This window comes from Sciurus carolinensis, chromosome 8 (assembly GCF_902686445.1).
Source record: "Sciurus carolinensis chromosome 8, mSciCar1.2, whole genome shotgun sequence".
NCBI lineage: Eukaryota > Metazoa > Chordata > Mammalia > Rodentia > Sciuridae > Sciurus > Sciurus carolinensis.
Window position 1 is genome coordinate 7,854,896 of NC_062220.1, and position 25,613 is coordinate 7,880,508.

A 25,613-nucleotide genomic window follows, 5' to 3' on the forward strand; every position below is an offset into this window, starting at 1 on the left:
ATACTTCATTAACTTTACACAGACCATAAATCTTAAACACCTAAACATGAAGCTCTAGGAAGAAAATACAGAATATCTTTGTGATTCAGGCAAAAGTTTCTTAGGTTACAGAAAGCAATAACCGTTAAACAAAACAATGTAAGTCTTCCTTAAAATAAAATTTGTTTGAAGACACCATTAAACATTTGCTCACCCAAAGATAGTAAAAAAAGAGCTATTCAAACCAGTTAAACTAATCTAAAACTGGGATGCAGGGCAAAATAATTGGATGCTATAAACAGGAAGACTACAGGTCCAAAAGCAAATGAAAAGGTGCTCGGCTCACAGGGACAGTCTTCATGGGTATGTACTTCTGGCCAACTGTGAACCATTCTTGACCAAAGAACTGTGTTAACTACTCGGAATCATGGTGAGTCAGCAGAAAGGCAAGACTCCATCCAGATCTGACATGGCTCTGACGATGCAAGTCTTAGTTTGAACTCAACTAAACCATACAAGGAAACGCTATTGGGAAAGGAAAAGCACATTCTAATTGTGTCTCAGAAATCTGTTCAGGAACCCGGCCGTGCCTCATGTCCCATAGGCGTGCCAGCTGAGGGGAAAGCACCACGGTGACAATTTGTCAACTGGACGGGAGAATCAGCCAAGAGAGGACATGAGCGTGGCTTCTCCCAGGGAAAAGGCCCAAAGGGCCCCTGTGGGGAAACTCCAGGGCACATCCTGCTGCTGCCCTCAGAGAGGCCACACTGGCCACCTACCTCCCCAACATGTGACAAAACGTGTGAACAAGTCACTTTAGATGGTGAGAAAAACAAGTATGTTTAAAAGAAAAATGGTCCTATCTAAAGTTATTCTTAAAGCAAACAAATTGATAGAATATGAGGAAAAAGTTGAAAGCAGTAATTAAGAGGAAACAAGTAAAAAAAAAAAAAAAAAAAAAAACAGATAAAATGAAATCCAAACAATAAAAAACAGAAGTTTCATTCAGCGGACAGGGGATAGCAGTTGCATGCTAAGGCAGCCCCAGGTCCTAACCAACCCACACGTTGGACATTTTAAACTCTGGGCTCTTTTTCACACATCCTGGGAAGAGTTTCTTGGGCAGGAAAACCAAGGAGACTGGGGCAGCAATCTGGGTCTCTCCCAGCAGTAGGTGGAAACACTGAGATAGGTGGCGGCCTTAGAGCCAAGTCGGGTCAGCCTCCAAAATGGGCCCTAGAAGTCCCCTGCCATCCTGGAAGGTTCAGTGTTTGCCAAGGCACACTCTGCATGCTTGGTAGGAACAATTACTGTGACAAAGTCCTACAGCAGACACTTCAAGGCACCTGCACCAAGCCAGGCACTATAAAGGATGGGTACAAAGAAAAACTGTCCTCCTAGAGCCCAGCATCACCCGGGAGCAGCCTGCAGGCAGCTGACAGCCATGCAGGGGCAGTAGGGGACGCAGGCGTCCTTTTCACATCAGCAGATGCTGCAGGGCCAGGCAAGCCCAGAGGGTTATCACCCACAGCACCGTGCCTTATTTCTCAAGTAAAGACATCTGGTCAACAGCTTTCGACTTTTACTATAAAACTCCAACTGCTTCCACTTTCTAAGTCAATTCAACTAAAGAAATAAAACTAAACTAAAGCATTTTCTATCACCATTTTTTTTTCCCAAATGCAACTTTAAAGGTGGAAGCTTAAGTTCTATTAAAATCCATTTGAAAGACTCCACACTTACAGCATTACAAATCCTGTCTTCACAAGTCAACAAAGGGGCCACCTGTACCAGGTGGCAGTGGGGCAGGTCTCACACCGTTTGCATAGTCAGACTGTAAAGTCACACGAGAGTTAAAGTTCTCTCCAGCCCGTGGTTAGGTGCATTTCTGAAAAGGAATATCCCATCAAAAACAAATTCACATCTAACAGCATACTTTAAAAAGCAAAGACTACTTGTAATTGATGGTGATGAACTATGAAATTTATTTTTTAAATGCTTAGAATACCTGAGTATACATACCTCAAATCAAGTTTAGAAGAATGAACATATCATATTTACACTAACAACAAATTATTTATTTAGGCAATTAGGCAACATGACAGCAACTGCTGTGGCCTCTTGCTCCAAGATAGGTACGTAATTCCTCAGTCCTAAAACTACCAGTTCATAGTAAAAGGTAGAATTTTGCAAGTGAGTATAACTTGGACTTGGTGTTTACAAAAGAAAGAGAAAAAAAAACAAAAACAAGGATTGTCCAAAATCATCCAGATTTGAACAGTAGTGCAAACCTGTAGTTCCAGCAACTCAGGAGGCTAAAGGTTGGAAGATCACAAGTCCAAGGTCAAACTCAGCAAGCCCATCACCTGGGCGCACGCTCTGCCACTAAGCTCTATCCCCTGCCCTTCCCTGCAGGTCTGATTTCCCATTTTTCCAATTAAAATAAGCCAACGAGCCTTGAACATACAATTTGAATAAACTATCTCTTTAGGATAAAGTTAAAAGTCAAAAAAATAAATTCCTGGGCCAAAGTGTATTTTAAGTCTTTAAAAAAGTGCCTCCAGGAGCTGGGGCTATAGCTCAGCTGGTAGAGTGCTTGCCTCGAAAGGACAAGGCCCAGAGTTCAACCCCAGCACCGCAAAAAAAAAAAAAAAAAAAAAAAAAAAAAGTCTCCAAATTCCTCTCCAGAAAGGCTGCAGCCTACCGCTTCCAGGTGCACTGCAGCTCGTCTCCCCCATTCCAACACACCACCCATTTCGTTAAAATTGTTTTCCATCTGATGAGTTACAAAAATAAAATCTCATTTTAATCCTTAATTTCCTTCACAGTATAAGGCTGAACACGGGTCCACATGTTAACCACCTGCATTTCTTTTTTCTGTGAACTGTGTCCTTTAGAGTCTTCTACAAGGATGGATGAGCACACAAACGTGAAAATGGCAGCACACATTTGAAATCTTAAGAAAAACCCTTACGTGTTTAGGTTTACCTGATGTACGCCATGCTTATCAGGTGAGCAAACAAAATTAAGGCAAGACTTCTAAACAAAGTGTGAGATGAAGTGGGCAAAAACACATTTGTTGGTTTAGCTGGATCCAAAACGTACCCAGATATATTATGAAAGCAATCTATTTCTTTTGTTTGATATGCTTTTCCACAAGATTCTGATTTCCCACGAGGAGAATAAGAAGCCTGCAACGGGCAGGGGAAGAAGGCTGCCTGGCACCTGGAGTGCTTCCCTTGGACCCAGAAGAGAAGACGGGGACCCTGCAGACCTGAGTGGTGGTAGTGGCCGAGACGGATGACAACGGCATGTGCAGCAAGCATGTCCCACCACGCCACCTCTGCAAAGCACAGGCTGCAGGCTGCCAAGAGCTCGGCAGACTGCCTCCGGTGATCATGGACCGCACACAGCCGAGGGCTGCATGCGAACTGAGTGCACTTGTTGTAACTTACTCAACAGCAAAGGAGGCTAAGAGGAGAAAGTACGAATCGACGGCTGGGAGAAAGAGGACTTCAAAGAACAAGCCAGGAAAACACCAGTTCAGGTCGTAGCACAACTGCGAGGAAAACAAACCTCAAAGTTTATGAGAACTTATCTAAGACATCAAGCAGGCACCAGTGCCGGCCCCTCGGGGGACAGTGCAGTTCACTCATTCCTGAGAAGAATCTCATGGAAGGCTGTGTTTGCCATCACGAGTCCACATGCTTTATACTTCTTAAAAAATTTCCTTGGTGAGACTTATTGCCAAGTAATTACAAAGATTTTTTTTCCCTTAAGTATTATATGAGGTCTATAAAGTTGAAATAGACAAATTCTGGGTAAAACCTCAGATCTCTCCACCTCATTTATCTGTTGCCACAGTCTCTATTTTCCTGCTTTATGTCCACCAAATCATCCACGCCCTGTCTTACCGAGAGGTGATGTATTGGTGGGAACAGCCGGACAGTCAAGGTGCTTCTGTGATTCCTGTTTAAACCCCTTTCTATACCTGTAATAATATCAAGCAAATGATGAAACTGCTCTAACGGTTTCACATGGAAGGCGGAGATGCACCCTAGGAGTATAGAAGCCTACCCCTCTGGGTGGGAGGCATTTATGGAAATGTGAAACAAGACTGTTTCCAAAGTTTTGTATCTTAGCTATTGCAACTGACTTTAGGATCAAAAAAAAGAAAAAAGGAAAAAGAAAATCTCCCCTCCGCCCCAAGCTGCTATTTTCCTTCTGGAATCCTAAGCAAACACAACAGCAGTACCTGTTCCCAGGGAACAAAACCAGTGGCTCCTTTGTGAATATGTGATCTGCAGAGAAACGTGTAGCCACACCTGCTGAGGCTGCCCATGGGAAAATAATTTGGAATGTTATTTTTCCAAATTAAACAAAAAGACATCTACATGGAAATTTATTGACTCCAAGAGAGGCTAAAATTAGGATCGAGGTACGTGATTACTACAAAACAACCATGAGACAATGCTGAAAATGGATTGATCTGGAAACTTGGGACAGGCGTCAGGTAGATCTGGGTCCCAACAGAAATGAACAGAACCCTCCGGCAGACAGCCTGAAGTCTAGAGGAGCTGGCTGGACTCCACACTTCCCCACATCTCCTAAAAGCCTCTCCACTAGTCGGGACCCATGTCTGTTTCTGAAGTCCAGCTTGCTGCCTAACATATAATGATGTCAATAAACTACTAAATAAGCTCTGGGGTTGTGGCTCAGTGACAGCGCGCTTGCCTAGCATGTGTGAGGCCTGGGTGTGATCCTCGGCACCACATAAATAGAATAAAGGTACTGTGTCCATTTACAACTAAAAATATTTTAAAATAAAATAAACTACTGAATAAGAACTTTCATTACCTATTTCAATTTTAACTGGAAATAAATTTGTTATTTACCCACTTACTTGGAAAGTGCTATGTTGTTCTGCAAGGAAAAAAAAAAGGTTGTTATAGCCACGTGTAGTGTCAGCCATGACAGAAAACTAGATGTGAATACTAGTCAGAAGAAGAGCAAGGGCTTGAGGTTAAAACGTAAGAAAACCCTTTGGAAAAGGGCTGGTAACAAGTTAACAGAGTTAGATCTTGCTCTTTACAGATGCTCTGGCTTTTGTTTTTTTCCTTCCCCCAAAACTCCCCTCTTTCCTTTGCCATTTTAAAATCGGGAAAAAAATTAAAAATAGTAATCAAGAAACACATTTGCTAATCTACCCTCCTATTATAGTAAACACAGATGCCACAGGTCCCCAAAGGTACCAAGAACATTTGTTTTACATCCAGAAGTAGGTCAATTTCTCTAGAAAACACACATGCCTTCCAGGTACAAGTCACACTCACTCCTGGAGCTCTGGGACAGCAGTTTCCAGCATCGACAGAGGTGACTTTCACCAGTTCTCAGGCTGAGTTGAGCCCGTTATCGGAGGTGGAAGGTTCCCAGCATAATGCCTGACACCCAGGACTCAAAATATAGTTATTATTTTTTAAATAACAGCTGAAGAATTAAAGTAAGATACTTTAGACTCAGTTTAGATTCTCCAACTTTAATAAGTAAAGGAAGCTGTTATTTTTTCATGTAAAACTGGAAGGAAAAGAATAATACCCAATTTAAGAGTGGCAGTCCTGGGCTGGGGTGCGCTTCAGTGAGAGTGTACTTGCCTAGCATGTGCGAAACCCTGGGTTTGAGTCTCAGTACTGTAAAAACAAAACAAAGAGTGGCAGTCCTAAAAAAGATTCAAGTCGCAGATATCAGAATAGTTACAAATTATTATTTATAGAATAAAATAATTCCATAATTCCTGCAAACTGGCCCTTCCTTAAAAGCATCCCTTGTTGCTCTGCCACTACAACTTATTTTTAAACATGTTTCTCTTCCTCTCTCCCTCCTTCTCCCTAATCTCAGGGGAAACAGGATTACCTTTCTTCCCCATCCTAGGCAGAATTATCTGTCCTTGAGCACACACCCACCATAGGAATGAAGTCAGTCAAGACTTGGGGATGGCACCAGATGATCTCAGAAAGGACTGTCGCCCAAATTAACAAGTGAATTACAACCCCAGAAAGAGAACACAGGAAATGTAGCCTTCGATTCACCTTTTAAAAGCCCCCGGCTCCCTGATGAGCAGAATCACAGCCTCTGGGGACAGGAATACCCTGTGTTTCTTCTTTGCTAGCAAAGCAATAAAACTTCTCTTTCCTTTAAGATAAATAAATAATTAAAATCCTACATGTTGGTGACTTAGTGATTCCACTCAGGCAGAGACCCAAGGCAACAGGGGACACACAGCTGCACAATTCTTTCTGGATGCTCACTCCAGCACTCCTAACTGAGTGAATCACACATGTAAACCAGGCACAAGGTTCTAACAATGCTACAAAGATGACGCGCAAGGACACCACGCCACGGGCAAGACACCAGACACCAAGGCCACAACAGTACCAGTCCTTTACATGAAGGGCCCAGAAGAGACAAATTCAGAAATAGAAAGGAGATTAAGGCTGCTAGGGACAGGGGGAGGGGAATATGGGGACCAATTGCTAATGTGCACAAGGTGTCTTTCTAGAGTGCTGAAAATGTTCTAAAGTTAACATAGTAATGGTGGCAAAACTAAATATACTGAAAACCACAGAACTGTATACTTTTAAAATGGGTGAATTCTATTTCAATAAAACTAATTTTTTAAATTAGTGCTCTATAACGCAAATAACATGATAAATTTTAATTAATTTGGAGACAGTTTCATATCTATAATTAATGTTAATGTTTTAGGATTCTAAAATATTTACATTTGAGGGTACACTAGAACATCACATAACCTACTTTAATAATCACTGAAATCTCCATTAAGTTGGAAACTTTAAAGTCCTAAAATCAGTAGCAATCTGCTCTGAGTTGCTTTAATAACAACTTTGTATTCGTATGGAATCAAGACACTCTGTCAGTCCTGACAGCAGGAGCCGCACCTTTCATACTCTCATAACTTCTGTGGTATGCAGCACAATCCCTTGTACATATCTTGGACCAAATAACGAGTGACATGCTTTATCAATAAACTATTTGTACAATGGAACCATAATAGTTAAACTTTCACTCTATGTGCTGTTCCTTTAGATCAGGTCAACAAACTGCCTGTGAAGGCCCAGAAGATCTAAGAAAGGACTATCTCCCAAATTAACAAGTGAATTACAACTCCAGAGAGAGAACAGGCTTTGTGGGTTAAATTGTTTCTGATACAATTACTCAACTCTGTCCCATAACAAGAAGGCATTTAAGTGAACAATCCCTTGCTTAAGTCAGCAATGTCTGTGGAACTTTCTATAGTGACATACGCATTCCCAGTATCCCACTATTGAATACCTGAAACATGGCTAGGAATTGAGAATCTTTAAATTACTGTTGTTCTTCAGTATCCAGGGGGCACTGGGTCCAGGACCCCCTCAGTACCAAAATCCATATTCTCTAGTCTCATATAAAATGGTGTAATGCACATCCTCCCATATACTTTCAAGTCATCTCTAATGACTTTTAACACCTAATGCAAAATGCATGTTCTCTGAATAGCTGCTATATAGGACTGTTTGGGGAATAATGACAAGGAAAAAAATCATGCATATACTCAGTACAGAGATCAAATTTTCCCAAATATTTTCAATGCGTGGTTGGTGGAGCTAATGGATATGGAGGAACAAACTATTTTAAATGTGAACATCTACATGTAGTTGGTGGCTACCATACTGATCAGCAATGCATGAGACTACTAACTAGTCAATCTTACCTCTGCTCAAAAATTAAAGCAAAAAACAAAGTTGGTGATTATATTATAGGATGAACTGGAAAGAGAAAACACAGGGTAAAACTAATAATTCAAAGATCAAAAAAGTAAATAATCAAAATTCTAAACAAATTTCAGCTCAAGCAGGAGGATACGTGTAGAGTTCCATGTATCTGGACTTGGCCATGCTTTGTCTGGTGTACACTTGCTGGATTCCAGCTCTGAGGTCATCCCAGATCTGGTCAAGGCCAATCTGCTTCAGTCCATGGGGATTTTGACTCCTGTTTGATGACATTGTGAGCAATGTTCTGAAGTCGTCCAGGGCAGCGATCCTTATTCAAGACACAGCTAGTTCTCCATTAGTTGAAAATATACAGTATCATTCCAAATTCATTCACGGCAGCTCAGAAAGGATGTCCTTTAAGTGTGAAGAATGAAATCTCATTGCAGGCAAACCTGGAAAAAAAAAAAAAAAAAAGGCGGGGGGGATTAATTTTTTTCTAACATCCCTGAGCAGTGACACAGTGACACACACTGACAGAAAGACCAAATCTGGGCATCAGCAGGCACTGCGCTTGCCCTGAGGAAATGTGAAACATATTCATTACACAGTTTACTTGTATTTCATTCACAATCATTTCACTCATGAGAAAAGTTGGGTAAAACTTTGCATAAGCACAAACTATTGCCTTTCTTTACTTCTAAAATTATCAATGTTTAAAATAAAACTTGACCAACATAACCATTAGGAAAATAAAACTTGAAGAAAAAAGGGCAAAGGACATGCTCAGGAAATTTCCAGAAACACAAATAGCCAAAAATAGGACAACTCATTCAAAACTGTGAGTTTTAGTAATTTTTTGCTTCATATTGGACAAGAAAGTGAATGCTGATGAAGGAAAAGATGAAGGGAAATGGGGACTTCCTTTTAGAAGAGAATTGGCAAGAACTATCAAAATTTACAGTGTCCTGTATTTGAAGCTCAGTTCCTCACCTATTAGGTAGATATGGGTGAGATACTTAAATTCTCTAAGCTTCAATTTTCTACATTACAAATCACTTTTCTCAAACAGATAATACCTAAAAACAGATAATGTACGTAAAATATTTAATACATAGAAAATACTGACCAAGTGGTAAAGGCTATTATTTCAAATCATGTGAAGCTCCTGCAAAACACAATTTATGTTTCAGATCTTGGGTCCATAAAGGCCCCTGGTACTCAATATTGTATAATGCTTCTCAAAACTATAAGTTAATGCCTCTCGATACTGTGGCATTGAGAAGTTAATACTTCTCAATACTGTATAAGTAAATGCTCCGATACTGTATGACTTAATGTTTCTCAATACTAAATAAGTTAAGACTTCTCGAAACTGTGTAAGTTAATACTTCTTAATGCAAAGCATTTCAGACATACTTTTAAGGGCTGTCTGCGCATACCACATCAAAATGTGGAGGTTTTGAATATATATTTCTAGTACGAATCAAGAAACACTGAATTATTTTAATGACTTCACAAAATAAAGTCACTGGGAAGCCCAAGGGATCCAAGACAATGAGTGCAAGAGATTGACAACACCTGCAGACCCAGGTCTGAGGAGTCTGGCATCAAGAAGTTCAGAAGGTCCCATCTCTTGCTGGGCCACATTTAAGGACCTCGTGGGTTGTGCCTATGGATAAGTTTGAACACTGATACCTGAATCATCTCTAATACTTATAATCTAAGCATACAGGATATAACATTTTATGAAACCACACCACTGAATTCAAGTAGATATGTTCAAATGTGAAATATAAAAACATCTAGCACAAGAACTCCTCGAGTATAAAGGATCTGCTCTGTACACGTTTCCTAAGTGGGGCTTGAATCTGTCCTTCCTTTCCTCTGCCAGGGGAGGACCACAGTTGACACCCCACTTTATAGTGCTCAGCATGTCTGGATGGGCACTGCTGCGGATGTGAACGGACCTCCCTTCTTCCCCATTCCTGCTCTAATTTCCATGTCGACTGCCCAAACTAGAATCCACAGTACAGTTAATTCTACCTTGGATAAGCTTCCTCACACCCATTCACATGCTCTTTGACTTTTTTCTTTTTCTTCTCTTCCAACTTCTACCAGCAACTGTGGAAAATGTTCTCTGCCCTGAACTCCATTCTCCACCAGCAGTGCCCACCCGAGGTGCCAATGCCACAGTATCCATGCGTCAGCAATCTGGGAAGGATTCTGATGCCTCATCTTTCATATTCGAGTTACTGATGTTAGCTGTCAAGGTGACTTCAAATCCACTTGCTCAAAGTCATTTCCTCCTCCAGTAATCGCCATGATCTCTTACCTGGGCCACTGTTTTAATAGTCCTAAACCAGACTCCGGTAACTCCATCCATTTGTATGCTCTCATCCCATCCTGACCTACCTGTCAGTCTGAAATTGATGTCATCCTAATTCTGAATAAGCTGTCATCCTAAGAGTAATGGGACACCAGAAATTCAGAACAGAAAAGTCCTAATGCAGCACAATCAGACACTTCTTTCTGTCCACTTTCCTCTTACAAAGCTCCCTTTGTTGCCTTGGTCCAGACACACAGACTCCTCCCCTTCCTGGGCTGGCCTGAAAGGCACCTCCGCTTCTCCTCCAACCCCCCCCCGGGTTTAGACCTTCGGCAGGTAGTCATCAAGTGGTACGACTGTGCGTCAGGCTGTTCGAGGGGCAGACGGCAGCAACGTAGTCACCAGTGGCACACAGAGGCACATCTGTCTGCACGCACTGGGCGCCACAGCCTGGAATCCTCAGGTGCATGGTCAGAATATTCCTGAAGGTCACCTGGGCAATGCTAATGGTAGCCACATCTCACACGAGTGGCGCTAAAGACAATGCCACTGACAGCAGCACAGCCTCCTCAGACTGAGAAGAGTAAATGTTGTTACGTCCACACTTGACACATTGCAGTAGATTTTCTCAGGTAGGATATTTTGACTAAACTACACATAAGTGCTAATTAATGTTATTAATACGACTATGTATTAACTTTTTTCCAAGACTTAATTGTCACAAAGAAATGACGTGCACAGATTTGGACTATTTACATTCACAAGTATCCCGTACAACCTAATCTTCCACCAAAGACAGTTAGGTAAAAAATTATTTTGGGGAGACTGGGGTTCTAGCTCAGTGATACAGCACTTGCCTAGCACACATGAGATCTGAGTTCAATCCTCAGTGGCACATAAACATAATAAATAAATAAATAGATAAATAAATAAAATAGCCAGGCACAGTGGCATATGCCTGAATCCAGTAGCTTGGGAGGCTGAGGCAGGAGGATTCCAAGTTCAAAGCCAGCCCCTGCAACTTAGTAAAGTGCTAAGAAACTCAGTGAGGCCCTGTCTCTAAATAAAATACAAAACAGGGTTGGGGATGTGGCTGTTAAGTGACCCTAAGTTCAATCCTGGTACCAAGAAAATAAACAAAATAAAGGTATTTTGTCCATCTACAACTAAAAATTTTGTTTTAATTATTTTTAAGTAACACCAGCACAAATGTGGTGGTGGGGGAGCTTCACTTATGGTTACCTTTTTTGCAAAAAAAAAAAAAAAAAGGCATAAAATCTACAATTGTGTGGTTAAATATGATCCCTCAGGTGAGACTGACTGGGGAGTCCCAGGAGGGTTGGGCTTGCCTACAAAGTGGGACCTTCCTTCCTTAACACTTGTTCAGAGTGGGGGCCCATGCTCGTTTCCTCACTGCAACCCACTGCTTCACTAGGGTTATCTTGAGAACCTACAAGACCACAGGCCACAAAGCTCAAAGCATGTATAAAAGAGTAAGTAAGTGCTCGCTTCGGCAGCACATATACTAAAATTGGAATGATACAGAGATTAGCATGGCCCCTGCACAAGGACGACATGCAAATTCGTGAAGCTTTCCATATTTTTATCAATGTTCATAGCAGCTCAATTCACAATAGCTAGATTGTGGACCAACCTAGATGCCCTACAATTAACGAATGGATGAAGAAACTGTGGTGTGTATGTATATGTGTGTGTGTGTGTGTGTGTGTGTGTGTGTGTGTGTAATATATATAAATATAAAATGGAATATCACTCAGCTATAAAGAATAAAATTATGGCATTTGCTGGTAAATGGATGAAGGTGGAAAATATCATGCTAAGTGCAATAGGTCAAGCCCGAAAAACCAAAGGCCGAATGTTTTCTCTGCTAAGTGCGTGACATTATAAGGGCGGGGGTGATGGGGGAAGAGAAGAATGAAGGAAGGAACTTTGGAAGGTGTAGAGGAAAATGGGATAGAAGGGGGTGGAAGACAAAGTAGAATGAAACAGTATTACCCTATGTACATGTATGATTACATGAATGGTGTGAAATCGACATCGTGCACAACCACAGAAATGAAAAATTGTACCCCATTTATGTACAATGAATCAAAATGCAGCTAATAAAAATAAATAAAAAGAATAAGTTAAGGAACAGAAAAGTTATAAATTTTCAAAGGATTTAGAAATATGAAAACCAGTACCATCAAGGCATCTGAATTTGTTCAAAATCTCTCTTGAGAATCTCTACAACACTCTATCTTGTTCTTTTTACACTTTCTGCCTTCAAACATTGGATTTTAGACTACAATTTACTTTCCATTTCATTTAGTAATGGTTTACACGGTCTGGTTACTGCAAAGGTATGGACAGCTTAACAGTGTTTATAAACAGGCGAAAGAATCCCGCAGAACTTCAGCGACCCTTTACACTTACGTCACACACACTCAGCAGGAGCTGCCGTGTGCCAGGCATGCCCTAGGTCACAGCTGTGAGCTCTTAGTGACGTGCTCAATCAGAACAGCACAGTCTACTTTCACGAAACAGCTATGGAATAAAGCATCCTTCCTCCTAAGAAGCTAACGCAAACAAAAGACTCTGTGCCTAAGCTCAATGTGCCATGCATGTGTACGAGAAAAGCATTCTGCTCCCCAGAACCTATTACAGTCACAGACACGAGGATCTGACCTTACAAATAGTTCTTGCCTTTCCCGTTTCAGATGAAGAAATGGATTCAAAGAAGCAGACAAACTCAGCCAAGGTTGTAACACTAAAAAGTAGCAGTACTATGGGTAGGTCCCTGTGTTACCAAGCCAGTATTTTCCCAGTACTCTAGTCTGGATTTTAAGTTCTTTCATTTTCAAGGTGTCAATAAACAGTGAAACCACTGTTCAAGACACAACAAAAAGATTCACCAATTATCTATTCATTAAACCAAGAAAACCAAATAACCCAATTAAAAAACTGATAGTAATTTGCTAATTCTTTAAAACTAATTGCATCAATAATAAATCTATTCAAATATTTTTGAGTTTAAGACAGCCCATTTAAAAAACAAAACAGAACAAAACAAAAAGCCTTTTTAGCTAGGTGTGGTAGCATCTGCCTATAATCCCAGCAACTCAGGAGGCTGAGGCAGGAAGATTGCAAGTTAAAGGTCAGCAACTTAGTGAGACCACAAGCAATTTAGTGGGACGCAGTCCTAAAAATAAAAAATAAAAAGGACTGGGGATGTGGCTCAGTGGTAAGGTACCCCTAGGTTAATCCCTGGTACACTCCTCCCCAAAAACAGTCTTTTAAAAAATGAAGATAAACACTGAAAATATCAAAACAGTAAAAAGAAAAGGTCAGTATACCACTTGTCCTCTGGAAAGTTAAAACACATCAGACAAAAGAGCCGGTGTGGACTCTCCTATGGGCACCTCCCCTCTCCTATCTTGCACACGCAGTATGTCCAACATGTCCTCACATACTGTTCTCCTTGCATTATACTTCTGATCCCCATTATGAAGCTCACTGCATCAGGACTCACTGATAATCCTTGAGATCAAATGTGTCCTCTTCACATTCTATGTCAGGTTTGTTTTATTATACATCCTACATCCAGTTCTACACGTGTAAGTGTAGAGTAAGGTGAAAACTTAGCAAATCTTCTATTCCTGATGTTACGTATTTTATTATTCTCCATCTACTCATTCCTCTTTTCTACTTGTCCCCTACCGAGTATTCAGATTTACACACTGATGATCTGAGGTTCTTAAACATTCACAGATCCTTACCTATGGAAGTGGGCAAGTAGAAAGGAGATGGCCTTACCTTATATTTTTAATATCCCCTGGAGAACCTCACACCTACACACATAAAAACATCTTTTAACTAATACAGCAGAGAAACCTTAAAAGTAAGTATAAAAGCAAATGTCAAGCGTAAGCACCACAAAAAAGTCTAAAAGAGGTGAGAGGCTCACCCAGCAGCAGCAGACTCTGCTGGTCTCAGGCTGGGCTCTGGAGCAGGACATCGAGACCCTGATTGGGTAGAAGGAGCTTCTTAGGGACGGACGTCTATGAGAGGAAGAGCAGGAGCCCATAGGCAGAAGCAAGAGGACCACAGAGTTGGCCCTCCAAAGCTGTTGCCGCTGCTTCACTTGGTGTGGCAAGCCAGCCACCCTTTTTTTTTTTTTAATATTTTTTTAGTTATAGATGGACACAATATCTTTATTTTGTTTATTTTTATGTGGTGCTGAGGATTGAACCCAGTGCCTCACACATGCCAGGCAAGTGCTCCACCACTGAGCCCCAGCTCCAGCCCCAGTCAGTCTTCTAACTTAATGAACAAATGGTAAAACCATGTGGGGCAACAAAGCAGAACACAGGTGCCTGCAAAGACTGGCTTATCTGTCACAATGCTGAGTTTCCAGAAATGCACCCTCTACCGCATACCCGGGCCATCAAAAACCATCAGTAATCTTAAGCAGACTTCATAAAAGTCAAAGTCCAAATGGTTTTAAGTAAAAGGTAAAGATCTTGACCTAATTACATCACATAGCCAGAAGGCTTAGGAGGTCCCCCAAACCTACAGATAATAAGAACAAAATCAAACAAAACACACTCAGGTAATCAGGCTGTTTTGAAAGCACCCTTTGCGTTAGTGTTCACCCTTAAGTTTCAGGACACATCTGCAGATCTCTACTGCATGACTGTGGAGCAAGGCCGCAGCTGGCAGACAAGCAGGTCACCAGTGAGGGAAGTGAATGCCAGCTCAAGTGGTCACAAGTCCCTCACCACTTCAAAAGCCCCCTCCGACCCTGGAAGCCATGCACACTCTTCCCAATAGTCCATCAAGGACAGGGCACCCAGCAGTACCTTCACACACACTGGCCACAGGCACTCAAAGCTGTTCAGACTGCGACAGCACATGCTGTTGTCCTCCTTCACTTGATTTCACCTTAGGAAAACGAGAATGGAACGGAACACAAGGGTCAGAATAGACAGGTCTAACAAGACGGAGGCTGGCTGTTTAAAAGCCTGTCTATTAGGAAAGCCTTATTCCAAAAGGGGATAAGTCAACTGACTCATTAAACAAGCTTTCTAACAATTTAAACTGTGAACTAACCACAGCACATTTCAAGATTCGAGTTGTGTAAGATTCCTTCACTGAGTAAAATTATGAACTAAAAAACTCAATGACCTCCAAGAATCCTAAAAATGTATATCCTCTTTGATATTAGAAATTCAAAGTTTTACCCGTGCATACTGAAAGGCTTTTAAGAAGTTCACTTACAACAGTCTTTCACAAAACACTAATTAGAACATCAACTGAACTGAACATCAAGGAAATCTGGGAAATAGCAGTTTTAGTCAAGTTAAATACTGTGTTTGCTACGAGACTTCAGAGGCTTAGTAACCAAGCGTGTCTTATGAACTGCCCAGAAAAAATACAGTATAAGATATTTCCAAACTTACGTGGCCACTGCATATAATTTCCAGAATGCATCTTGGAACTAGTTCCTCAATAAAACTCTAGTACTGCAAGGAATGCCCCCCCCCCAAATGTGCATCTGTGTTGACCCCCCCCCCAACCTGGCTACCACTTGCTGTTCTACAATCATTCTTACTTAAAAATGAGCTACACCTCACTTTACTTAAAATATCCTTCAATACAGAGTTACAAATATTTTTATTCATTGAACTAGTCTCCTTCCAAAAAGCTTTCAGGTATTTAACATTTTAAGTAATACTGCAATAAGCTTTGCAAGTATTTTTTTTTTTGCCTACTCGAGTGAACATAGATAAACATCTTCCTGAATCTACAAGACGACTACGAGGGACACTATGGTGCCACCTACTAGGACAGAACAGAGAGCAGACATGGCAGAGTAGCTTCCTTTGGCCATGAAGAGTTCGAGGTACCTGTGGGTCACCTGGGCTACCGCACAGAAGGGAAGGACTGGACTGGCCCCAGGCCCATTTCTGAAAGATACCACTTGATTCTGGGAACTACAGTTGATCACAGAAATCACAGCTAACGAATGGGTTTACATGAGTAACATTTAAGAAACGACCAAGTGACAAGGGGCCCAGAGTTTCTAACTACAAGGTTACAGCCCAAAAACAACAAGCAGCAGCTCGCTCCTAGAAGCCAGGAGAAGAAAGTCAGTGGTTTGGTGGGCTGGGCCCTAACGAGGTCTCAGAAAACTGGCACTGTCTTCTGGTACGACCTTGAGCACATTTCCTTCCCGTCTCTTCACCTGCCTCCTGGACTTGCAGTAAGACCATAAACAAGGCAGCGGGCCTGACAAATGCTGGCTATCCCTGTCATTATTAGTATATGCAAATGCACCTTCTTGGTTTTGTTTTGTGTAGTCTGGTGGCAACCTTACAAGGCAAGAGGTCCAAATTGGAATGGGCACACCAGTCATCTCAGGGACTCTGGGGGCTGAAAAGGAGGATCACAAGGTCAGCCTGGGCAACCTAGTGAGATCCTGTCTTACACTAAAATGATGGGGATGTAGCTCTGTGGTAGAGATCCCTGGGTTCAACCCAAGAAGGAAGGAAGGAAGGAAGGAAGGAAGGAAGGAAGGAAGGAAGGAAGGAAGGGAGGAAGGAAGGGAGGGAGGGAAGAGGGAAAAAAAGAAACTGGAACAGGTTGGGAGGGTCAGAAAAGCAGTGTTCTTACACACTGGTTGAGAAGGATGAAGGAAACAGGAAGGCCATGTGATCTGCCCCAGACCCCCACAATTCTCTCTGTGCTTCCAGAGAAGACAGCACGGGATGGAACAGGAGGTTAGGCGGGCAGGCAGATGTGGGGACCACCACTCGGCAAGGGCGACATCTGAGTGAGAAGCCTAGGCAGGGCCATGCCTGTGAGGAAATGGGCTGCCTAAGATGGGTGATGTTAAGAGTCCAGTGGGCTCTGGACAGCGCTAGAGGGTCCGCTGAACTTCTGAATCTGACAAGTAGTGGTGGCCACCAAGGAAGGAGAAAGAGGCAAGGTGCAGACCTCCAGGGCCCAGGGACGCTGCAGGAAGCAGTGAACAGGCACAGCTTCACACGGCTTTGGGAAGTCTTCGTCTTAAGAGCTGGGAGGGAGGTGGCGAGAGGCCATGGGGTTGTTTCTGTTGGTGACTAGGGCTCCAGAGACCTCCTGGTCACAGGCGGGTTGAAAAGTGGGGAGTGGGGCACAGAGCTGGGTCAGAGGACATCCCTGGCAGCCAGGCACACCAGTGGAATGATGGAAAGCAGACCTGAGGAGGATCGGAGGTTTCAGCCATACAGGGGAGACACAGGACCACTGGGTTCAAGAGGCTGGCCTCCACCCTGCAGGGTCTGTCTCCTCACCACATCTGACCAAGCAAGCTGTGTGTCTCCTCAAGCATCGCTCCGCTGGCAAGTTCTAGAGATCCGAGAGAACGTCACGTTCCTCAGACAACAGTGAGTATATCTGTACTCGGTGTGTCACAGACTTTAACTGTGTCCCTCCTCAAACACTCCAAAACCAGACATCATTTTTGCCCATAAATGCGAAATATTTGCCTCCATTTCTATAAATTGAGACCACAACACATTTCGCAGATGCTACTGCCAAAGCCAATGTTCAAGAGTGTTAAAGTGAGATGATTCAAATCAGAGTGGTGACAGGAACACGAGAAATAAGGTTTTTCAAGAAAAGGTGACAACTGCTCTGGTTAAATTGGTAGCTTTTGAAAAATGTACGAGTATAGAAGCAGCAAGACAAATGTTATGGCACGTTCTAAAAGCAAAGTCTACATTCGAGTTAATGCAAACATAGCTAAAACTCACTATTAAATATAAAACAAGGCTAAATTCAGGTTATCTAGCTCAGTGCACTTTAAAAATGATCCCGGGCACCACTCAATAAAGCAGTTATTAACTTCCGAACACCTGGGAGAGAAGCACGCACAGCACTCGGGCTCTTACTGTGTAGCACCCAGGATGTGAAGGGGCAGTGAAACCTCAGACCTGCAGAACGCCGGTCTGCAGAGACACAGGCACCTGCCACGCCGTTAAGAGGGGAAAGGACTCGAGAAAGAGCCCTCAACGACCCGCGGCAGGAGCTCACACAAAGCAAGCGCGGAGTTCAGCTGCACACTTGGCAGAGACGTGTCTCAGAGTCCACGTGAAGAGCCACGAAGGCACGTGACACAGGGCAGCATTTCCACACAGAAGAATAACTTTTAAAAGCATTTCTGCAGAAAAGCAGGCAGGAACTCCCCCTGCCATTAACCTCCTGGTCACCATGGTTTCACTGTGCTCATGTTTTAGAAAGAAAGAAGCAAAACAAAACCCCTACTTGTTGATGGTACATACTTTTGTGGGTAAAATGACACGATGCCTGATATTTACTACAGGAAAAAGTTGTGTGGTGGAAGGTGCGTGGGGACCTCCACATTCCCTAGCTAAAACCAACAATCCACTCTAGCTGCCGTGTGCAGCAGGTCCCGTTTTATTACGATCTATGTCACACACACACACACACACACACACACACAAACACACACACACGGAAACTAATCAGAGGGCTGAAGGACACCTGTGCACGAGAGAGCCTGATGCGCAGCCCACCTGGGTGGATGTGCGCAGGGGAGGCGAGGAAAGGAACGCTCCTGAGCCGCTCACTGTTGAGTTCCCTTCAGGATTTTAGGGACAAGACTTCTAAGTTTCATCCTAATAATCTGAGGAGTAAGAAAAATGGCACCTAGCAGTAGGTGCTACTGTGACAGTTCCTACCTGCGCAGCCATGAGCGCCTTGGCCAGCTCTTCCTCCCTCCTTTCCCCTGCATTTTTCAAAGGCCACTAACTCCCAGGTTCCACCCTGAGCTCCAACCCAGGCCCTGAGTGAGGCCAGCCCTGCCCTCCCCTCAAAGACCCCACAATCCCCTCCCTCCCAGGTCCTCTGCAAAGCTGCTGTTACAGGCTTGGCCTCTAGGCTGGCCTATCCACCGTCAACTAACTCCCAGCCCGGAAGACAATCAGCTGATTACTCCGTCCCCACCCCTTGATGTGATGTCATTACATCAATTTTAGCTTCCCTGGTATCGCTTAAACCCATTCACTTGTTACACTGCAGTCTGGCTGGAGCCCAGGCATGCCCTCTCCTGGGGTCACTGACTAAGGGGTCTGAAATGCTCTCGCCCTGCCACTCCATCTGTCACAGGAACCTTTCTAGCACACAAACAGGCGCTCATTCTGAATGAGCGCCAGTGACCTTCTCTAGTCCGCTCGTGCGCCCCACGCCCGTAGCCACCCTCCTCCAGGCTGGGTCCATCTAACAGTTATGCCATGCCCATTTGCCAACTGTTCGAGGGTTCCTACATACTGGCCCACCAGTCCTCAGACGCACTCTCTACATGGTACTACCGACATCTCACAGGCCAGGGGCACTCAGGCCTCAGAGACGCGAAATCCATTTGCCCAAACCCACTCTGCCACTCATGGGTGGCAAGGGATTCCGGCCCAGGAACTGAACTGTAAAAACCCAGGTTCTTTCCATCCCCTGCCCTGTGCTGCTGCCATAGGAATGCAGAGTTTCTTATTCCATTTCCCTAAGGGAACCAAGAGCTTCCCTTCAATTTCAGATCACTAGCTAACTTCTAGGGGAATCATGCAAAGAGAGAGTTTCCCAGCATAACTGCATAACAAGTTCAAACTGCTAAGGAGCAGGTCAGGGGAGAACCAGCAAACTTAGGAACTTGACTTTTATTTACACTTAAATTTCAAAAATACTTTAAACTTTTGATTTTCACTAGTTTGTATCTGAATGTTAATTATTTTTAATTTTTGCCAATTTTTTTAATCCAAAAGGAACTTTAGCTCAGATGCCAGGACAGGACTAATATCTTATAAAGACAGACTAACAATTTGTGTATTCAATAATAGAGTTCCACTTATGCAATCACCAAAAAGGGGCACTTACTAGTTTAGGAAAGATTCAATGACTTGATTATGAAATTCAAGGTTCACCAATTCACACTTGAAGATGTAAAATTATCCCCTTTTCTATATAGAACTATGGAAACTTCCATTCAAACAATTACAATTAACAAGAGCATTCAAAAAACTAAATTAGGGATGGAGGATGCAGTTCAGCGGTAGAACACTGCCTGGCATGCACGGGCCCTAGGTTGGATTCTCAGCATTGGGGGATAAAAATGAACATCCTAAGAAATGGCTTTTCAGAGACATTAGCTAAGTTTTATCTCTATTAATCTAAGGGCCATTCAAAAGCTTTAAGTTAGCCAAGTACAGTGGTGCACACCTGCAACCCCAGCAACCCAGGAGGTTGGGCAGGAAGAGTGCAAGGTAAAGGCCAGCCTCAGCAACTTATCGAGGCCCTAAGCAACTTGGCAAACCCCTGTCTCGAAAGAAAAAAACAAATAAGAAGGCTGGGGATGGGTTCAGTGGTTAACACTCCTGGGTTCAATCCCTGGAAAGAAGGAAGGAAGGAAGGAAAGAAGGAAGAAAGCTTTAAGTATCAAGGCTATAATCAGAGAACATAAATAATGCCCAAGTGAATTTTGCTTCTAGAACACTAATTCAAAGTTGAGTTGTCAGCACCCAAAAATACAATGCCTGCACTGCCTCATTTTATCTTTATTTAAAGCTAGTAAATATGGGGGCATTAAAAGTCCTGGTTCAGTTAAACAAATTTAACGTGCTGCATCAATTCCACTCCTGCTCCCCAAACAAGAAAAACACATCCAAAAAACATACACCAAAGACTTGCACACGAACATGTTCACAGTGTGTCATTCATAATCGCCCAAAAGTGGACAACCCAAGTGTTCATCCACCAGTGGATGATGGATAAGCAGACCGCAGCACCGCCAAGCAGTTCCGAGCACCTGACAGGAGAGAACGAAGCACTGACGCGGCACAGAGGAACCGCCCAGCATCTCACTGTGCAAACGTGAACGCCAGAGCAGAAGCCCAACCTCACGTCTGATTCACCACGTGTAATGTCCAGGACAGAAAGTATACTACTGGTTGCCTGTGAGGCAGGGGAGTGCCTACAAACAGGCATAGCAATCTCTTGGGTAATGAACTGTTCACAGATTGGGTTGTGGGGATGGCGGGGACCACTGTGATTTCTGAAAAATCACTTATATGCTTAAAACGAGGGAATTCTGTGGTACTGGAATCATGTATCAATAAAGCTGTTAAAAAAAAGAGCAAACTTAAAAGCTGTGAGTGAATGGTCCAGTTCTGCTCATGCACAGAAGCGACTGCATCTCTACAAGATGCTGGTTCTGCAGACACCTGGGTCTTAGCATAAGCACCAAAAGCAGCACTCTGGCAGAAAGCAAGCCCCTTACTAACGGAGGTGTCCTCCAACAGTGCATCACACAGCTGAAAATATATAAAGACTGCCTCGAGGTACGGGAAGAGGTCCAGGGCAGATATGGTTTACCACCCTATTACAGACCAAAATGGCAAGTAGTACTAGCTCAGCAGGGAAAGAAGTCATTCCAAGCCATGATGATCAAGAAAGCTTTTGTGAATGAGTGCTTTCCACAGCTTCTCGAAGAACGAGTAGGATGTACCTCTGGACAGCAGAGGTACAGGAAGAGTGGTGTTCAAGGGAAGAGCAGGAGGCAGACGAACGAACCACCAGAGATTATGTGGGGTTGGTGCAAGCAGCTGCGTGGCAGGGTGGGCGGGTGCATGGTAAGCCAACGGGAGCCTTTGTTCTTGTGGCAACAGTTATGAAGGGTTCGGAAGAGGGAAGCCACACAACTGACATGATTTTAGGAACAGCAGTCTGACATCTGTGGAGTGTGCAGGAGAAAGGACACAGGCCATGCACTAATAGGAGCCTAGTGCAACTTAGAACAGCATCATAGAAAAAGAAAAGTCAGCGGCAAAGACAACCCAAAGTAGGAATTATGGTCACTCAACTGACTGGATTTGGGCGGCTCAGGGAGGGAAGGAATTAAGGATGACAAAGGCTATGTCTCGAATTTGTATTTCCAAACCTACAGCTAACCACCTCTGCTTACACTGACAGTTCAAAACATCTTACCTGGTGGAAATGCTGAATGACATGAAGCAGACTTTGGCCATTTCTAGTAACAAGACAGACACATTTTCCCTTCAAACCACTTCTAGGGATCTATCCCCAAAACCAGAGTTGTAAATTTAAGTTTAGTCACTACAGAAGACTGGAAATTGACCCAAAAATCCACAGATGGGACAAGAAGACTAAACTCTGGAGGCTCGCACCATGGCGCAACCCCCAGGAGGACCCCCAGGCGCTGGCGCACGTTTCTCAGCCCACATGCTGAACAAAGCTGCGCCTTCTGTAGCTACTGCAACCGAGTGCATGACAGATCTGCTCTTCTTTTTAAAAAGAACTGGGAGGATAAGCTGAAAACAGTGGAATGGCTACCGGCAGGGGAGGAGGCAGGGCAGGTTCAAGGAGGAAGTCAGGCTCAGTGGGGCCCAGAGAACTCAGGGGCCTGTAAATGCACAGGGAAGAAGCTGCCCCGGCTGAAATCTGACAGCCCCGTCACTATGCCTGCGGACAACAGGCCACAGTGGTTTTTGCAGGGCTCTCCACTTTCTCAACAAGAGAGTTCCCTCGTCCCATGACAGTGACTGCCAGAGTCATTTACGGTCCTCAATACTCTGGAATTACAGTGGCGACAGAAGTCACTCACTAGACCTTAAATACACAGCAAACAGGTCAAAAGTGGAATTCCTCATCTTTCCTGATGAAAAAAAGTAAAAAAAAGTCATGCTGCAAAAGCTATAAAAACATCTTGGGACTTAATTGCCTACAGGATCTCAACCAGTCACACCCTCTGCTTCAGGTAATCACCTGGCAACAACATAACTAATATAGATTCACATGTACAAAATCTTATGCAAGTAAGTTCAATGAGGACCATTCAGATATTCCTTGTGTTTATTTTAAATTCTTTATGCCCTAAACTAAACACTCAATTTAAAAGTCCTCATGCTGGCAAAACCCCAAGGGTAAAGGGAGTTTGGCAGAAACAACTTTACCTAAGAAAGTTGGCATTACTAAGAGAAATGGCTAAGTTATGTGAAGAGGCCTGAATCTAGGAGTTAAGAGTTTAATTTTACACATATTGAATATGAAGTGATTTTGAAAACAACACCAAACAAAAATGCCCAAGCAGGCAGTTTAAAAAGACAAAACTGTAGCCCAAAGGAAATCATACCTGATAAAATAAATTTAGTAACTGGCCAAAAAAAAAAAAAAAAAAAAAAAAAGGTAAAATTATAGACATCAGCCTAGATGAAATCTTCAAAGTATAAAGCATGAATAGAGATGAGAAGCAAAGCTTGCAGTGAGAGGACATGGGGACAATGAGTCCTTGTCTCCTACCCCAATGCCCCCCACCAGCCAAAATAAGGAAAGGAAGAAGCAGAATACACAGGCAGAAAAACCAGGAGGCCAGAAACAGAAAGCAAAGAATGGCTGATGCAACTTCTAGTTCAACAGCAGCAAAGGCTGAAGATACAGCAAGGAAAGTTCTGCCGTGAACGTCATGCTGGTGTGTGCCAGGAGACTGGAGGCCTCAGAACACAGCTCCAGCTGGGCGTTGTGGTGGACACCTGTATTCCCAGCTACCTGGGAGGCTGAGGCACGAGGCCTGGCAAGTTCAAGGCCAGCCTGGACAACCCAGGGCTGGGGTTTAGCTCCGTGGCAGAGCACATGCCTAGCATGAATTCAATCCTCAGTGTTGAAAAAAACAAAACCCGAGGTCCAGCCTGGGGACGAGGCTCAGTGGTGGAGTGACTGCGATGAAGACCCTGGGTTCAACTCCCAGGACAGGCTCAGAAAGAATGCAGCTCTAACGGAGAAGGCAACAGAACCTGATGGCCGCCCAGGTGAAGCCAGATGGCCTGCTCAAACAGGTGAGTAGAGGATGGAGGTGCTGCTGCTAACAGAAACAGACCAAGAGACACCTGCCTGCCCTGATAGCTGGTGTCACAGCAGGGCCCCCAGAGATGACCATTATACCAACAACAGTACGCAAGGGTCAGGCGGCTTCCTCTTAGGTTCCAAAGCTAGATTACAAGTGTAACTCTTTACAAACAGAGGTGACAGCTCTCTGCTTCAAATAAACCACCACACTTTATTCAAAAATAATTAAAACTTTTTGTTGCATGCTTCACAGCTGAATGAACTTAACCCTGAATTCAAAGTCGGAAGTTCCACCACATCCTGCCTCAGTGTGTCCATGCTTCCCACTGCCCATGACGACTTCTAGTTCAAGATGATCCCAACTCAGATGGTACCCAGAAAACAATACCATGCACTGCAGAAAGGAGACAAAAACCCAGAATCTGAAACAAGCAAGTACGGTGTCAGATCCACCCAGGTTCCGCCTACAATGAAAGTCCTAATTCCGCTCACTCACTTCACAGCAATCTTCAAATATTAAGCAGAGGGGTGGGGGTGGGGAGAGGTCTGTCAGAGGTGTCGAATTCAGTCACCAGGATGAATGAGCTCTGGAGATACACTGTACAACATACTGACTGTAGTTAAGTAATAAGAATGTTCTGTATACTTGAAACCTGCATTAAAAAGAAAAAAAAGTGCTAAGAGTAAACTTTCAGGGTCCTCACCACAGAAAACAAGTATGTGATTAGCTTGAATATGTCATTTCACAATATATACAAATGTCAAGGCACACAATATAAACAAATGTCTGACAAGTTTTGTCGATCATACTTTTAAAAGGTGGTGGAGGCGATTAAACACCAAATGCTGAATTCTCAGAACTGCTGTAAAGACTAATGAGACAGCATAATGCCCAGTCCTATAGCTTGTACACAGTAGGAAATCCCCAAATGGTAGCTTGCTTCTTTCTAAACACTAGAGGGGCTGGAGACAATCCTTAAGGACCCATCCAACATGGTTTCGCCCAGGAAATGGTTATAGTCCATTAAAACAAGAGTGCTGAACAATTATGCCTGTAGTATTTGTAAAGACCTCTTAAAACAAGGGAGCAGTTTTCTTTTGACTTTTATATTTTGTACTCATGAAATACACTTGTATTTTATGAGCTAGAAAATATTAGTAAACAAAAAGCCAGTATTTAAAATTATACTTATTTTTCTTAAAATTAGGCTTTCTTGATAATTATCACTATTTGAAAAATGGATGTTTTACATTTATACCTTTTACTGGAAAACTGGAAAATGTACCAATGAAGGTTATTTTTTGTGTAGAAAAATCTAGAGATTTAATGGAAGCAATGCTTCTGATTTGCACACTCCTATTTTGTGCTAGTGTCCAGGTACCTTGTTCACAGTTCAAGTCTCTGCACTCAATATCAAGGGCCTTGACCAACACAGGTGTTCTAGAAATATTGAATTAACTAGTCCAGTTTGGGGACACACTCAAATCTTAGGATACTTCAAAAAAAAAAAAAAAAAAAGCCAAAACTCATGTCATTTTATTTTCCCTGGCCTAGTTAGAATATTACTGAGGGGAAGTGCACATTTATATTACAAACAAATTTAAGAGGAATGAAATTATTCAAA

General features: G+C 43.0%; 1 protein-coding gene and 1 non-coding gene across 4 annotated transcripts in view; one reads left to right on the forward strand and one right to left on the reverse strand.

The window, feature by feature from the left end:
* Positions 1-25,613, reverse strand: part of Cul1 (cullin 1) — a 93,287-nt gene that overhangs the window by 54,134 nt on the left and 13,540 nt on the right. For all 3 annotated transcript variants that reach the window (XM_047560730.1, XM_047560729.1, XM_047560731.1), the window contains exon 2: positions 7,900-8,200. In XM_047560730.1, the coding sequence (XP_047416686.1) occupies positions 7,900-8,039 (140 nt within the window). In that variant the 5' untranslated portion in view covers positions 8,040-8,200. The remainder of the gene's footprint in view (positions 1-7,899; positions 8,201-25,613) is intronic.
* On the forward strand, positions 11,576-11,679 carry LOC124992072 (U6 spliceosomal RNA). The gene has a single exon (XR_007110068.1). It is a non-coding gene; the product is annotated as a U6 spliceosomal RNA (small nuclear RNA).